The sequence below is a fragment of the Rhinichthys klamathensis genome, unplaced genomic scaffold (genome assembly GCF_029890125.1).
Source record: "Rhinichthys klamathensis goyatoka isolate OS25496 unplaced genomic scaffold, OSU_Roscu_1.1 h1tg000390l_1, whole genome shotgun sequence".
NCBI classification, from domain to species: Eukaryota; Metazoa; Chordata; class Actinopteri; order Cypriniformes; family Leuciscidae; genus Rhinichthys; species Rhinichthys klamathensis.
In genome coordinates, this window is record NW_026606893.1 from 450,524 (window position 1) to 465,851 (window position 15,328).

The 15,328-nt window shown below is 38.5% G+C and overlaps 1 protein-coding gene across 2 annotated transcripts in view; it reads left to right on the forward strand.

Annotated features, from left to right (window-relative positions):
* Positions 1 to 3,918: 3,918 nt before the first annotated feature.
* mdfi (MyoD family inhibitor) overlaps positions 3,919 to 15,328 on the forward strand; it is a 47,252-nt gene continuing 35,842 nt past the window's right edge. Inside the window, exons 1-2 of one of the 2 annotated variants that reach the window (XM_056234134.1) lie at positions 3,919 to 4,387; positions 5,033 to 5,173. In XM_056234134.1, the coding sequence (XP_056090109.1) occupies positions 5,071 to 5,173 (103 nt within the window). In that variant the 5' untranslated portion in view covers positions 3,919 to 4,387; positions 5,033 to 5,070. The remainder of the gene's footprint in view (positions 4,388 to 5,032; positions 5,174 to 15,328) is intronic. The other variant, XM_056234133.1, reaches the window with a different exon arrangement.

A 15,328-nucleotide genomic window follows, 5' to 3' on the forward strand; every position in this document is an offset into this window, starting at 1 on the left:
ATGTGCTCTCAATTAAGAGCAAGCAAGGGAGGTGGCTTCCCCTAAATCATCCAAAATGCATGTGACACTTGGGCACATTGACTTTGGTGTAAAGTGGGTGATTGAACCAGAAAGCAGGGAACTCAACTTCAAGGAAGTGGAATGTATACAGAGCACTTGCCTTTCCAACTAACTTAGGAATGGGAACATCATGGCCCTGTCCATTTGATGATATTAAAAAAAAAACTTAAGTGGTTGTGTCTTTATGTGCTTCATCTATACGTTGAGTAATAGGCTAATGCCTGCAATGACCTCTTTGTGTAATGGCATCCAGCTAATCGCTTGATTGTATCATTTATTGTCCATATTTAATATGAGCACAAACCTTCTCTTACTTACTTTAAACTTTGCAGAGTAAGCTGTAGACACTAATGTACTTATTTGACCTAGAAATAGTGCTGAATCTTAAAAAAACAAAAAACATTATGACTAGCATAAACTGACTAGCATAAAAAAGATTTTTGCTGTTGCTTATGCATTGTTGTCTACTAGCTCTGCAGTCTCAGACTGAGAGTGTGGCATTGCATCAGGTTTGTTCTGACCAGCAGGCTGACAACATTAATAGTCATGTGTTCAAACTCTACAGAAGTGTGTCCATGTGATAGTCTTGTTGTTGTGTTACAGGCTCTGTCCACCAGGAGGGGTAAATAAACCAGCCAAAAGATGAATGGGACAGAATGAAAAAAAGAAAAAGAAAATAACAGGACAGGCCCAGTCAGAGAGCCCTTTCAGTCTTCTGAGAAAATCTCTCACTGACATACAGACAGGGTGGAGAGTGTTATTCCAACCCATTTAGACCGGGATCAGGTTCTCTGATTTTTTTTTCCCCCTCTGCGTTTCGTTTGAAATCTGCCCTGAAAGCTTATCTTTAAAACGCACAGGACCCCGTTTTGAAGAGGTGGTGCTGCAATATTGAGAGAAAAGGTGGAAAAAGTGGTCGCTTTCGGGAAAGTTCGATTTTTATTTGATTAAAGTATTTTGAGATTCTCTCCCAGAGTTTGACAGGCAGGAAACTTACACTGGCCACTCAGTTTGGTAAAGGTTTTGGAAAAATGTGTTGTCTTCTGTTGAAACAGCAGTAAACTCAGGTACTTTCTGAGTTTCAAGACTGACTGATACTGTTTACACAATGACCTACTACTGAGTGTCAAAATACGCCATCCGCACCACTTATCCACCTAGATAAATGATAAATCACATAAACACTCATTTAAGTATATCCTGCACCCTCCAATGCTACATAATGAGTCTAATTAAGATGGCTCTGACAGAATACCTCAGCCCAGACCGCTGGCTTACAGAAGGCCACGGACAGGAGAACAAAGGCATCTTTGTGAGTGATTAGAAACACATTTTCATCCCTCTCTCCTTCACCGACCGTGCCAAAATGTTCAATTCCGCTACAAACAATCAGTGTCAAACGTTTAAAATAACATCCAAGAGAAAAACACTGTTGGACATGAGGAATGTGCGACTCGATGTTTCTTACTGTTATCTTGGAGAGGTTCTCGTAAATTAGCATTAACCATGCTACTGTAATTTTTTTGTAACATGAAAACTTTCATAAACCATAACACATTATCTTCTTATCGATAACATCTTATCACAAATTGTTTGGGCCAATACCAACACTTGGACATATCAGACTGCTTTAAGATTATTTGATGAATCACTACAAAATATTATGGGAAGTCATTTACTTAGTCAGCACTTCAGTTTTTATCCAGGTTCCAGCAGTTGACCTAGATATGGTTATTATGTACAATAACCTATAATCATGGAATTATGCATTAGTCAAGCACTTAAAGGGATAGGTCACCCAAAAATGAAAATTCTGTTATTACTCAACCTCACGTCGTTCCAAACCCGTAAGACTTTCGTTCATCTTCAGAACACAAATGAAGATCTTTTTAATGAAATCTGTGCTTTTTGTCCCTCCATTGACAGCCTACGCAACTACCATTGGAAATTAATATTTTGTGTATAAAGTGGCAAAATGAGGTGAGTCGCATGGATTACTTTAATGATGTCTGTGCTTGAAAGTGGTAGCTGTGTAGGCTGTCAATGGAGGAACAGAAATCTCTCAGATTTCATTAAAAACATCTTCATTTGTGTTCCGAAGATGAATGGATGTCTTATGGGTTTGGAACGACATGAGGGTGATTAAATAATGACATTGTTTATTTTTATTTTTGGGGTGAACTAACCCTTTAAAGGAATAGTTCACCAAAAATAGAAAATTCTGTCATTATTTACTCACCCTCATGACATTCAAAACCTGTATCTCTATGACTTTCTTTCTTTTACAGAACACTGAATATTTTTTTCCGAATAATGAAAGGCAATGGGGTCCAAAACAACACTGATGAACCCCACTGACTTTCACTCTATGGACATTTTTCAAAATATCTTCTTTTGAAAGTCAAAACCGATCAGAGAAATTAATTTTTTTGGCTGAGCTATCCCTTTAACAATTCATACTTGGCCAAGCACTGTTAGACCATATCTGGGCCACATTTAAGCATGCAAAGCATAAAATCTCATGTCTCCATGGAACCATGCAGTAGATTAAGGCCTTCAGGACCACAGCAACCTTAGGCCATAGAGAGAAGAAACTAAGCAGAGTGGCACCTGGTAAATGTCAGGTTAATTACCAAGACACAAACCTGAAGGGTTGAATATCATACTACCGGACTGGTCAACAAACATTGGCAGAGGATAATGAGTGTCTGACGCTGTTTTGGGAGTGCTATGTTATTTGCAATGAGTGTCATTTTGGATTTAGTAGTGGCTGAGGGTGTGGACATTACACCTTACTCAGTCATCAACATTTAATTGATTCCATCATCTCAGTTTGTATGACACATACACAGAGCTCAAGTCAGCAAAATGCACAATTGGAGTGTATCAACGTGTATATTCCCTTTACACGTGCAAAGCATTTGCCGTAAGCTGCTGAGAGAGAGAGAGAGAGAGAGAGAGAGAGAGAGAGAGAGAGAGAGAGAGAGAGAGAGAGAGAGAGAGAGAGAGAGAGAGAGAGAGAGAGAGAGAGAGAGAGAGATGAGAGAGAGAGAGAGAGAGAGAGAGAGAGAGAGAGAGAGAGAGAGAGAGAGAGAGAGAGAGAGAGAGAGAGAGAGAGAGAGAGAGAGAGAGAGAGAGAGAGAGAGAAGAACCATAAACATGGAATTCAGGCCTGACACGGACACAAATTAATATAAATTGGAATGCGTAAAATCATTCCTGCCCCCTGTGCAAAAAAAAAAAAAAAAAAAACCTTCACTTGCAGAGATGGCACATGGGCCACTGATTTAAAACTTCTATCTCAGTTGTACTTATGATTTGTATCTGTTCTGTGCCTTCAGGCTTTCATAACAATATGTCAACTGAACAATGGACTATGCTGACCTTTAAAACCAGTGTTAGGGAAAGTTACTTTTAAGTTTACAATATTGCATTACTCCCTAAAAAAGTAACTAATTGCGTTACTTTTTGTGGAGAGTAATAATGTGTTATGTTTCTTTTGGGTTACTTTTTCTCACATGGGCTGAGCTTGCTTTTTTTTTTTATAAGAAAAAAATAAATAAAAGTAATATTTTTGGCAACTGTAAAGGCCCTTTCACACCAAAAGTGAAATGAATAAGCCTCATGCAATACATATTGATACAATGTGTGTACGTATGTATATATTAAAAATTATATATGTATAATTAAATATTATATTATATTATTCTGATTTCTGTTTACATGCTTTTGTATATTATGTGGTCCTGGAGAGAGTGTAATCAGTGTAATTGTAGAGTACAGGCATCTTGCCTGCAAGGAGTAATCAGCCCTCAATGTCATTTCCTGTCGAACAGTCTCGAGCTGAGTGCGCGACTGCTGCTCCTTCTGCACGAGAGTCCTGAGCCTGAGCGACAGCGCGCGAGGTGAAAACACTGAAGAGCGACCTCAACAACTTTCATTATTACTGGACATGTGCAGGATTTGAGAGGAAAAAAAAACTTTTCATAACGGGTTATTTCTGGTCTTCCTTTAGTACAGTGAAAAAATAAGACTCCACTTTACTATGTTTTCTGTCAAGTTTCTTGGCTCTGGGAGAGTTTGAAGACGATTATAACTCTCTTCGTTTATTCAACGCTGGAGATAACGGTCGAGATTAACAAATGAGGAATAACGAGTGTCAACTTTAATGTAAACAATAAAGCAACTCAAAAATTTGAAGAGAGAGAGATACATGAAGAGAAAGAAAATACTTTCCCCCGCGAAACGGGACTCTTGAAAGTTTGTTTTGCGCGAGCACTAAAAGATGCATCACTGAAACCACACTTTTACCGAGTGACCATCGCAGGTAAGACATTTGGACTGTTTTGCTTGACATATTTCTCAGTTTTGTCTATAAAGTGAACTGTGGACACGTTCAACAGGTTTGAGTGAGTTTTAGCAGGAGCGTGCAGAGACTCGCCACAGACAAACCACAGCATGAAAACCAACAGTCATGTTATTCTGTGTGCTGCTCGTGAGTCGTGATTCTTTCAAGATTATTATCCTTATTCGTATTAGTGGAGTTTTTAGTAGTCACGAAGTAACTTTATCATGTCTTGAAGTAGCCTACATGACCTTAATTTAAGAAATTAAATGTATTCATTCAGAACATGACATTTTAATTAAAGAAACTCTTGAAATAGCATGTTCACCACAGGAATGCCATGGTATGAGTGTCAAAATTGTTTATTTCTCGGACTCTTTTATTTCTTTGTTTCATGAAATTAGTATCTTGGCGCATCATATCGTTTCTGACCATGTTTCTCTGCTTCATTGTGCCATCTCTTCTTCTTCTGCCAAGCATTATTTCCCAAGCCGCTGGTGTTTTTAAGTAGTACTTTGGCCCACTGACATGAGCCGAACAATAGGAGGGAAAAGTGATAGTGAGAACATGGACAGCTGTGTGTTCGCAGGCTTGAGCCTTGATTTCTTTTGTGTGTTTCTTTTGCAGGGTAATTTCTAGTCGCCTGGCACCTGGCTCCAGAACAGATGTCCAAGGAGGACCACAGCCACAGTGCCAGCCCGCCCAAACATTCAGATGGAGCCCAACCGGACAGCCGGCCCCAGGAAACTCTCACCAACCCATGCCCAGGTACAATAGACACAGCCAGCAGGTCTCTGGATGTAACTTGAATATAATTGTTAAAGTCTCCTTAAAATCAAAATTACAATTCTTTTCTTATAAATACTTTTTCTGTGCACATCATTATTAAAAAAAATGCCCTAATCTTTAATCAAAATAACTTCGTCTCCATCTTGCGACGACTTCTCTTCTCTGATGATGTTTTCTCTGCGTGAAGGGGGAATAACCTGTCACTCACATAAGATCACAGCAGTACTAAACCACAACCATGCAACGATCCAATTAATTCCCGATGGACAAAATCAAATCCCGCCCTACATTTTTACTAGTTTGAGAAGCCATTTCATTCATGTTGACTTTAATAAGTGGATCGTTGCCATTCGATCACATGCAAAAAGCTAGTGAGCTTCCTCTGTAGGCAGCATTTTATGGCATCATAGGTACGGTTCCGACAGTTTGAAAGTTATGTAGCTTAATTATACTGCCTGAAGATACCTTTTTTAAACTAAATTACAAGGCAGCATCTCATGTATCCTTCATGGAGAAGACAATCCAAGAATGCATTGCTTTTTGAGCTCAGTGAAAAAAGCGACAGAAATGTTGGTTATAAATATAATTCATTCAGTGCAACGATTAAAAACTCGGTTTTAACACAAATTTGCTAAATACAATATATATTTTCAAATAATGTGAGGCACATTGTTTAAGTTTATTTGTTACTGTATCAGGCCACACAATCTGTCTTTGGTATCTGTCAGACATTCAAAATTAGGAGGCAGTCGTCTGCTTCTCATCTGATCCTTTGCTGTTGTCGGGTCCTTTCTATGCTGATTTCTGTACAACGCAGTGCGATGACGATCCTATAATGAGATGCAAATATACTTGGGTCAGGATGTTTTCTAAAAACTTTTTTCCCCCAGAAAAGATGCACATAATAGCTGTTCCAAAACCTAGTGAGCAACCTCTTTGGGTAGCATTTGAAGGCATCATGGGCAAAGTAGGCAACTTAATGCTGCTTCCAAAGAAACTTCTTTTTCATGAAGTCTTAAGTCTCATGCAGCCAAAATTCCAAAATGCTGGAAAAAATGAGAGGAATTTAAACGTTACTGTTCAAGTCTGGTTGATTTTTTTCAAGAATTTTTACATATTTTTGAAAAGTCTTTTACGCTCACCAAAGCTGCATTTATTTGATCAAAAATATAGTAAAAACAGTAATATTGTGAAATAATACAATTTATTTTAATATATTTAAAAAATAAATTTCTGTGATCACAAAACTAAATCTTCAGCAGCCATTACTTCAGTCTTTAATGTCACATGATCCTTCAGAAATCATTCTTATATGCTGATTTTAAACATTTCTTATTGTTAGTGTTGAAAACAGTTGAAACTACTTAATATTTTTCAGGATTCTTTAATGAATAGAAAGTTTAAAAGAACAGCATTTATTTGAAATAGAAATCTTTTGTAACATTATAAAAAATTGTACTGTCATTTTTTTTAATCAATTTAATGCATCCTTGCTGAATGAAGGTATTAATTTTAAAAAAATCTGACCCCAAATTTTGGTATGGTAATGTATGCCATATATTAAAAAGATACTAAAATCTATCAACTAAAATAATTCAAATCATTTCACTTGCATTGACTGTATTGAAATTCCATTTCAGGTGCGGCCCATGTAGGCAGTAGACAGCGAGGTCACTCACTAGGTTTAGAACAGAGCTAATATGAGTAGACACTATTGTTTTTGTGCTTGGCTAGTGGAAGTCTGCAAACAGAGTTCACAGTGCTATAGTGAAACGTTCCGTGGTTTGAAGGCTATGTACTTTGCTTAGCTTTGGAATCAAGCATTGCAGTGAATGGGGTTCTGCAAGCTTTGGTTTGTCAGTAAGGCATTGAGGGTTTGAATTCAAGAGGAGGAATGGGCCACTTGGAAATGTTTTTCAGATCCTCCGGACTGTCCTAATAACGAGGGGTCAAAGTTCCAGATTAGTCATGGTGCTCTATCTATACAAAGGAAAATGCGTGGCCTGTGTGTGTGTCCGTTTTTGGTCTATGTCCGGTGAACATATGTATCGACACAGGCATGTGTGCGAACAACAAGTGGCTTTGAGCGCACCACCTCTGCAAACTGCCACAGTCCTCTCTGCAGAAATCAGATCTGCAGGCGGAGGCCTTGTATTTACTGTGGGTGAGGGCAAGTCCTGGCCCAATCGTCCGTTTGCATAACAGTGCTGCAAAAACCAACGAGCGTGTTGATTCCTGTGTGACTGCCACAGCCAATACACCATGGTAAAATTAGGCTACCAGGCATATATGCCATCTGCCCAATAACCACTAATTACATTTAACTCTGAATTGTTCCTAAACATTTTAGGTTGTTTGACATGAAGCACACTCATTTAGACTGTGAGGATTCTCATCTTGCTGCGTTTATGCATTAGTTTAAGTCGTTTATCCTGGTGTTTGCATTAGTCTAAATTTAAACGTTAAGATTTTAAATGATGATATTGCGATCAGTTTTTTTTTTTTTTTACCTCGAAGCCCAACAGGATCTGCACTCATAGTCTAAAGAACTCTTTGAAAACACAAGCTTGTATGAGGCCGCCTGGTTACGGATATGGCGCCCGTCCGAGGCTGAACACTGCCTGCATTGACTGGCCTTCTTCAGCTTTAGTGCCATAGTTCTGTGTAAAGGCCTGACTCACTGTAGGAGATGAACCATCCACACTAACTCCCTGCTCTCCAGAGTGCATGACTAAAGCTGTTTTCGCTAGATACACAGAAGGATTTGCTATTTTGAAAATCTTAAATTTTTTTTTCACTTCAGTTCAGCAAGAATTAAGGCTAAAGGCCTTTTTTGTGTAATTTGATCCTCGAGGAACTGCCAACATCTCTGCTTATGCTTGAATTGAGTTATGATTTGACAGCTATGACAGAGAGCTCTGTTTGTTTTTAAGATTTATGAATCCTGTAACAGTTTTTACATAAAGTGCAAATATAAGAGAGCTTCATAGATGTGGGAGACTGCAAAGAGTGCAACAAATTTCAATGATATCTATGAATTGTGGTTTGGTTTGAAAAGATAATTTTGCATTGTTGCATTATGCAAAATTGCACTGGTTGCCAATTGCCACTTGCATTAAATTCAAGGCACTGATGTTTGCCTACAGAACAACTACTGGCTCTGCACCCCATACCTAAACTCATTACTCCAGACCTATGTGCCATCCAGAAGCTTGCATTCTGCAAGTGAACGGCACCTTGTGGTGCCATCCAAAAGAGGCACATAATCGCTTTCACCCGGGACTGTTCCCTGCTGGTGGAATGACCTGCCTAACTCAACCCTAGCTCTCCTTATTTGTAAGTTACTTTGCATAAAAGCGTCTGCTAAATGATTAAATGTTTCATAAAACTGTGGTCAACAGTATGTGACGGGGGGTGGGATTTTTCTTTTTACATAAAGAAATGTCAAAGAAATTGTGCAATCTTAAGCGTCCTGATAGACAACATTCTGGTCTTAATAATGTTAATAATCAACTTTCTAAAAACGCTATGGTTCATTCGATCAAAGAATTACTAAATTGATAAATTGTTTCTAAATTAAATTAATACACATTACGTAGACTGAAGGGCCATTTTTATTAGCATTTCTAAAAGAGTTAGCTTACCCAAAATGTTTTAATTACTCACCTTCATGTTGTTTCAAACCTGTAAGACTTTCGTTCATCTTTAAAACACAAATGAAGATATTTTAAATGTAATCTCAGCGATTTATGTCCATCCATTGACAAATTTCAAAAAGTTAATAAAGAGATCCATATGTTGTCCATATGAATCGAGCAGTTTAGTCCATATTTTCTGAAGAGACACCATCGTTTTATATAATGAACAGATTGCATTTAGGCTTTTATTCACATATAAACATTGATCAGGGAACATAAACAGAAGCTTAACTTTACCTGCTTGATGCGTGAGAACATCCGCCTCAAAAACAGCTGGCTAGTAACTATTTTTCGCGGATTATATTGCTTTAACACGCAAAATTGTCAATTTCGGTCTTTGTGAGGCTATACTCTAAATATAGTCGGTTTTGTCTTTAATAAGCATAAAACGCATGCCAGTATAATGAACACAGGATCCGTGCACTAGCTCTTAAAGTGACGGAAGCCATATGTGTCTGTCATTAATTTTGTTGTCAAAACAACAAAAGATGGCTTTAAGTTAAAGGAATCAGGATTAATAGCCTATGTATTTAATTTATTCAGGACTAAAATACTACCCAGTGTTATTTTCCATTTGATTACTTTATTCAGTATCTGTATATGAATACTAGTGTTAGACCTATTCAAAAACTTTTCTCTTTAATTGTCTTTATTTGTATCTTTATTCTATTGTATTTATTTGTGCTACTTTTTTCAATTTAATTAAACAATTTAAATCAAGCTTCCTTGTGATGTGTAAATTCTTAACAACAATATTACCCCATTGTAAAAATGCAATGAGCGCAAACATTTAGGCAAGATAAATGTAATAATTTTGTTTGGAAAAAATGCCCCCCCTTTCTCCCCCTCAAACAAAAAAAATCCCCCCCATGAGAATCATCTAAAGGGGGGATTCCCCCCCCCCCATTTTCCAAAACGAAATTCAGGCCCTGTGTTTATAGGCGCCATTCACATATAGCGCCTAAAAACGCGTAGAAAACTAGGCGCACCGCGTTCTCCTTTTTCCAAAGCGCTAGGGCGGTTGCGCTCCGGAGGCGTCTGTCGTTGCTGTGGTTGGTTCTTGTCACGTGACCTATGGTGTGCTTGCGGGATTCTGAAAAGTTGAGATATTTTTATCTTCATGTGGCGCGGACGCGCTTGGAAAAAACGAGCGCGTCGCACTGCGACCGCATCGCTTCCATTATGAGCATACCGCGCGCCTACATTTGAAATAGAACTTGAGCGCGCAAAAGACGCGATATGTGAACAGGCCCTTACGAGTTTGGAACAACATGAGGGAAAGTAATTAATGACAGAATTTTTCTTTTTGGTGAACTATCCCTTTAAGAATATTCTCTTTTCATTTCTTAAACTCATTCAGACCCTGCGTCCATTACAATGGACATCACATGTCAGCCCTTTTTTTTTCACTTCTGGAGCATTTCACCTAGTTTAAAGCCTGCAGTCCATGAGATTGGACGCTTGTCATCCAATCAAATGGCAGTAAAGCCCTGCATGTGGTAATTTAAAAAAAACACACTTCATTGAAGAGAAGCATGGCAGCACTTCACTCCAAACACAGAAGTAAGCAACATTTTCTATGGTTTTATTCAAATTTGTGTATATGTTTGTCAGTATTTCATAGTTTGTCTGTAAAATAGAAGGATTGAACTTATTAATTAAAGTTAAAAATCATTTGTAGAATTGCAAGTTTTAAATCAGGATTTTTTCAAATGTGTCTGTCCATTAGAATGGACAGTGGGTTCGAAAGCCTGTTACTGAAATCACATTTCCAGTAATGCTAATTGAAATGTCTTATATAAAAAGAAATCTATATCACAGTACTAATACATTTTTGAACTATTTAATATGCAGAATATACAGTTCTTGAAGTGGTTGAACACATAGCTGATGGAAATAGCTCAGATGTTGACTGTATGTGGAGTGATGAGGAAGATGGAGATGGAAATGCAGATGATGCTAGATCTCCAAAAATTGTTAAGTGTAGAATGAAAATTAGGGATAGTTAGTTAGTTAAGACTTTTCACACAATTAGATGACCCTAAATGTATTGAATATTGTTTTATTGGATATACAGTGTCATTTATGTCCTGTAAAAATAATTTACAATATAAAATTTGTATGATGAAGTTGTTTGTAAGGGACAGTTTTTGGTAATAATTTCAGGGGAGGACAGAGATGAGCCAATACCAGTAGTAGGGGAAGAAATTGAGATTGAGGCAGAGGCAGAGGAAAGTCAGAATCAAGAAGACAGAGAAGATTATGAGCATGAGGGAGATGTAGAACCAGTACTTGGTGATGATCCTTTTACAAACATCACACAAAAGAGTGATATTCAGTGGCGTCGTCACACCCGCTTTACCCCAGTAGAAACAACCTGGGAAAGTCCCACCACTGACCCCCCTGAGCCACTAACACCACACGGCTACTTCAAGCAATATGTTCCAAGTCAGATGTTTGAGCTGATGAGCACAATGACCAACATATATGCAGAACAAAATGGAGTCAGGGGGTATAAACATGCCTCAGCTTCTGAGATTGAAGTCCTTGTCGGGCTACATATGGCAATGGGAGTTCTTCGTCTTCCAAGAGTGAGAATGTACTGGTCCTCCAGTATCAATATTGGAATTTTCAAGGAAACCATGTCTCGAGATCGTTTTTTTCAACTCCGCTCCAACCTGCATGTTGTGAACAACCATGAAAGGCCTCCTGGAGACACTGATGTTTTCTTCAAGGTCAGACCAATCTATGAGTCCATAAGGAAACGCTGTCTGCAGCGACAACTGGAGGAAGATCTCTGTATTGATGAGCAGATTGTGCCTTTCAGAGGAAAACTCTCTGTGCTCCAGTATATCAAAGGGAAACCTTCACCATGGGGAGTGAAGGTGTATTTCCTCTGTGGCAAAAGTGGGCTTGCTTATGATTTCCTCATCTATCAAGGTGCCACAACAGAGCTTTCTGAGCAAAGCAAAAAGGTTCTAGGGCATGGAGCTTCTGTTGTCTTCCACCTGTGCCAGAGAATCCAGGCTCCCAACCACAAGCTCTTTTTTGACAACTATTTCACCACCTACAATGTCCTTGAAGTTCTTGCAGAAAAGAAAATCCATGCTGCTGGAACAGCAAGGCTTTGCCGCTTTGCAAATCCGCCACTGAAGACAGACAAGGAAATGTCTAAGAAAACGCGGGGAAACCATGATGAAGTTAGAAGTAGGGATGGAAAAGTTGTTCTAGTGAAGTGGTTTGATAACCGCTCTGTTGTACTGGCCTCCAACTTTGTTGGTGTTGGAGATGAAGATGAAGTTGAGAGGTGGGATAAGAAAGAGAGGCAGTTTGAGAAGGTCAAGCGTCCAGAGGTTGTGAAGAAATACAACGGGGGCATGGGAGGGGTGGACAAGCTTGATCAGCTAATCAGCCTTTACAGGATTGATATCAAGTCCCGCAAATGGCCACTGCGCATGATTACTCATGCTTTTGATGTTGCTGTAGTGAATAGCTGGCTTGAGTATCGCAGGGACAATAAATACAAAGGAACTCAGCCACAGAAATTCATGGATCTCCTTGAATTCAAAATGAATGTGGCCGAAGTGCTTGTGTGTTCTGGGAAGCCACAGGGTTAAAAAAAACGAGGGAGACCAAGCAATTCTAACGAAGCCAGTACCTCTCAAACTCCACATGATGAAGCTGGACAAAAGAGAGGGGCAAGGGAATGGCGGCCAGTTCTTGAAGTCCAAAAAGATATGGTTGACCACCTGCCAAATTATGATACAAAAAAAGAAGCAACAAGATGCAAATTGGAAGGTTGTTCTGGGAAAACACACATCTTCTGTGATAAGTGCAAGGTGCACTACTGCTTTGTGTCACAGAGAAATTGTTTCAGAGATGCACACAGGAAATGACTCTTACATGACTTGATTCCTAGGTTTATTTAGTTTGTTACAAACAATGTGAAATCTGTCAAACAAAAACCTCAAAATTAAAGTTGAAATGTTAAATTAAAGTTAAAAAAGGTAATATGTTATAAGCTTAAAGTATAGACCAACAATTGTTATGTTTATAATTTTATTTCATGTTGGTAACTTTTTTTGAAGTACTACTGTTTTGACCTGACGTCCATTGAGATGGACAAATTTTTTTGCAATTAAAGAGTATTGAAATTTGTCATTTTTGTATTTGGTCTCATTTATAGAAGCATCAAGAGCTGGGAAAATGTACTTTTATATTTTTCAGAAACTGGTAACATAATTCAGGTCTGAAGGGGTTAAGAAAATTCTCATTTGGCATCATCACACATGTACTTGTCACTTGTGAGTGAGCCACAGTTTACCTTATGAACAAGGTCAACCATGTATTGTATGAACCAAGGGAAATATCTTATTAAAATACCATTTTGAAGATGAAAACATAAAATATAAAACTATTTAACTAAAGCATAGGTTTATATAACCCCCCATTTTAATTCCTTAACTGTAATATTTGAAATGTTTGTTAAACTTTTTTTTGTTGTATTTTTATAAAATAATTGTGTAGTACAAAAAATTAATTTGTCACAACATCATTATCATTTTTTTTAAACTATAACGTATTTGGTGCTTTCCATGTTTATTATGATTGGATCCTAACAAGTTCATAACCTCATGACAAAATGGGGTATCTATGGTGCATCTTCAAAAAGAAAGGCGTTTATAAATTTCCATTTAATTTAATCTTCCTGAAGCAGTCCAGTTAAACTCTTTTGTAAATGATATTGCCAAGTGACAGCAGTAATCTATGGGCCACTCATGACGTAGCCTATTTCTGACACACTTGAGTACTATTGTTCAAATGACTTGATATTCACGCTACATAATTATTTGCAAATGCTCAGCTGGCCTCTCAAGATGTATATTTTGGCTTCCCCTGACATGTCTGGGGCAGATATCACTTGCCAGTCTCTTTTTTGTGAGAAAGATGGAGGAGATTTCATCATGTTGAATCGTTGTGGGGTCTGTCTTTGATGCCTGGCCTGATGGTTTTAAGTTGCTGTCGTGATTCTCATGTGGGGGGATTCCTGCAGCTTTCACTTCAGTCATAAATCTTACTGTTAAAATGGCAAATTAGCAAGCATTGCTCAAGGACATTTAGATTTTTTTGACTGAGAGTGTTCAAATGAGAGAGCAAGAGAGAGAGAGCAAGTGTGGATCAATGCTGACCTATGAGGCAGCTGTTGGCCATTCACCAGTGTGTTTGAAACTTCCTGTTGCTTCTTTGGAGCCAGCAGAGGTGCGTGACTCTGCAAAAGTGAATGTTTTTATGTTAAAGAGAACCAGGAGACATGGAATGTCACGCACGGAGATGCCAAGCCCTGAAACGGAGATACAGACCCCCCACTTTCTTCACACTGCTCTATCTCCTCACAAAACTTTCAAGCACAAGATATAGTGCTGTTAAATCCTCCCTAAAGCCTGTTAAATAGCAGACATTTTCTTTTTTAATGAGCTTACAGTGTTTTTCCCCCTCCTCTATTGTACTTGCTAAATAATCTGTGAATTTGGATAAATTCCAAAACAGTTCTTTGAAGCTTTTTCCCCCAAGCGTGTGTTTTTACTCTTGGCCAGTTTACAAGCCCAGATTAGACTCTATTGTTTCAGAGCCAAGCTTAGTGAAGACGTTACCGTAGTTATCAGGATGTCTCTTCAGAGGATCAGCCACAGACATTTCCTTAATTATTTTCTTTTTGCTCCCCTAATTACATCCCTGAGGGGTCATTGCTATAAAAATTGTGTCAAAGTCATGATGGGCTCACAAATGTGTAACAGGGGAGCATGAATGTGGGCTTTAAATGAGGTGCTCTGCTTTAATCCATCTGAGATGCTCCACTAAGTGGCACCACCTGTTTCCTGTAACACTCAGTACAATTGCAGTGCGTTGAGTAAGGTACAGATAAATGTGAATAAATATGAAACAGTCATAGTCAATAAAAACAGTTTTTATTTCTGGGAGCAGTATACCATATGGCTGAGGGTAATTAATTCAAAGGCCTGGCAAAGACCAACCATAAAGATGGAATAAAACATGTTTGGTGCAAATTTTCAGATCGTTGAACAGCAAAAGAATATAATCAATTCCATCAGACATACCACCTATCAACCCACCAGAATACCAAATGGAGGTCTGTGCACCTAAGTGGAAAGAGGTAGAGCAGGCTGTGAGAAAGGCAAGGGCTTCATCATCTCCAGGGCCTAATGGAGTTCCGTACAGAGTGTACAAGAGTGCTTCAGGAGTTCTGCGAATTCTGTGGAAATTGATAAAAGTGGCATGGGAAAAACAGGTTGTACCTAGAGCATGGCGCAGAGCAGGTGGAGTCTTTATACCTAAAGAAAAAGATGCTACAAGCATCAGTCAGTTTCGTCCTATTTCACTATTAAACGTTGAGGGTAAGATTTTCTTCAGCATTATT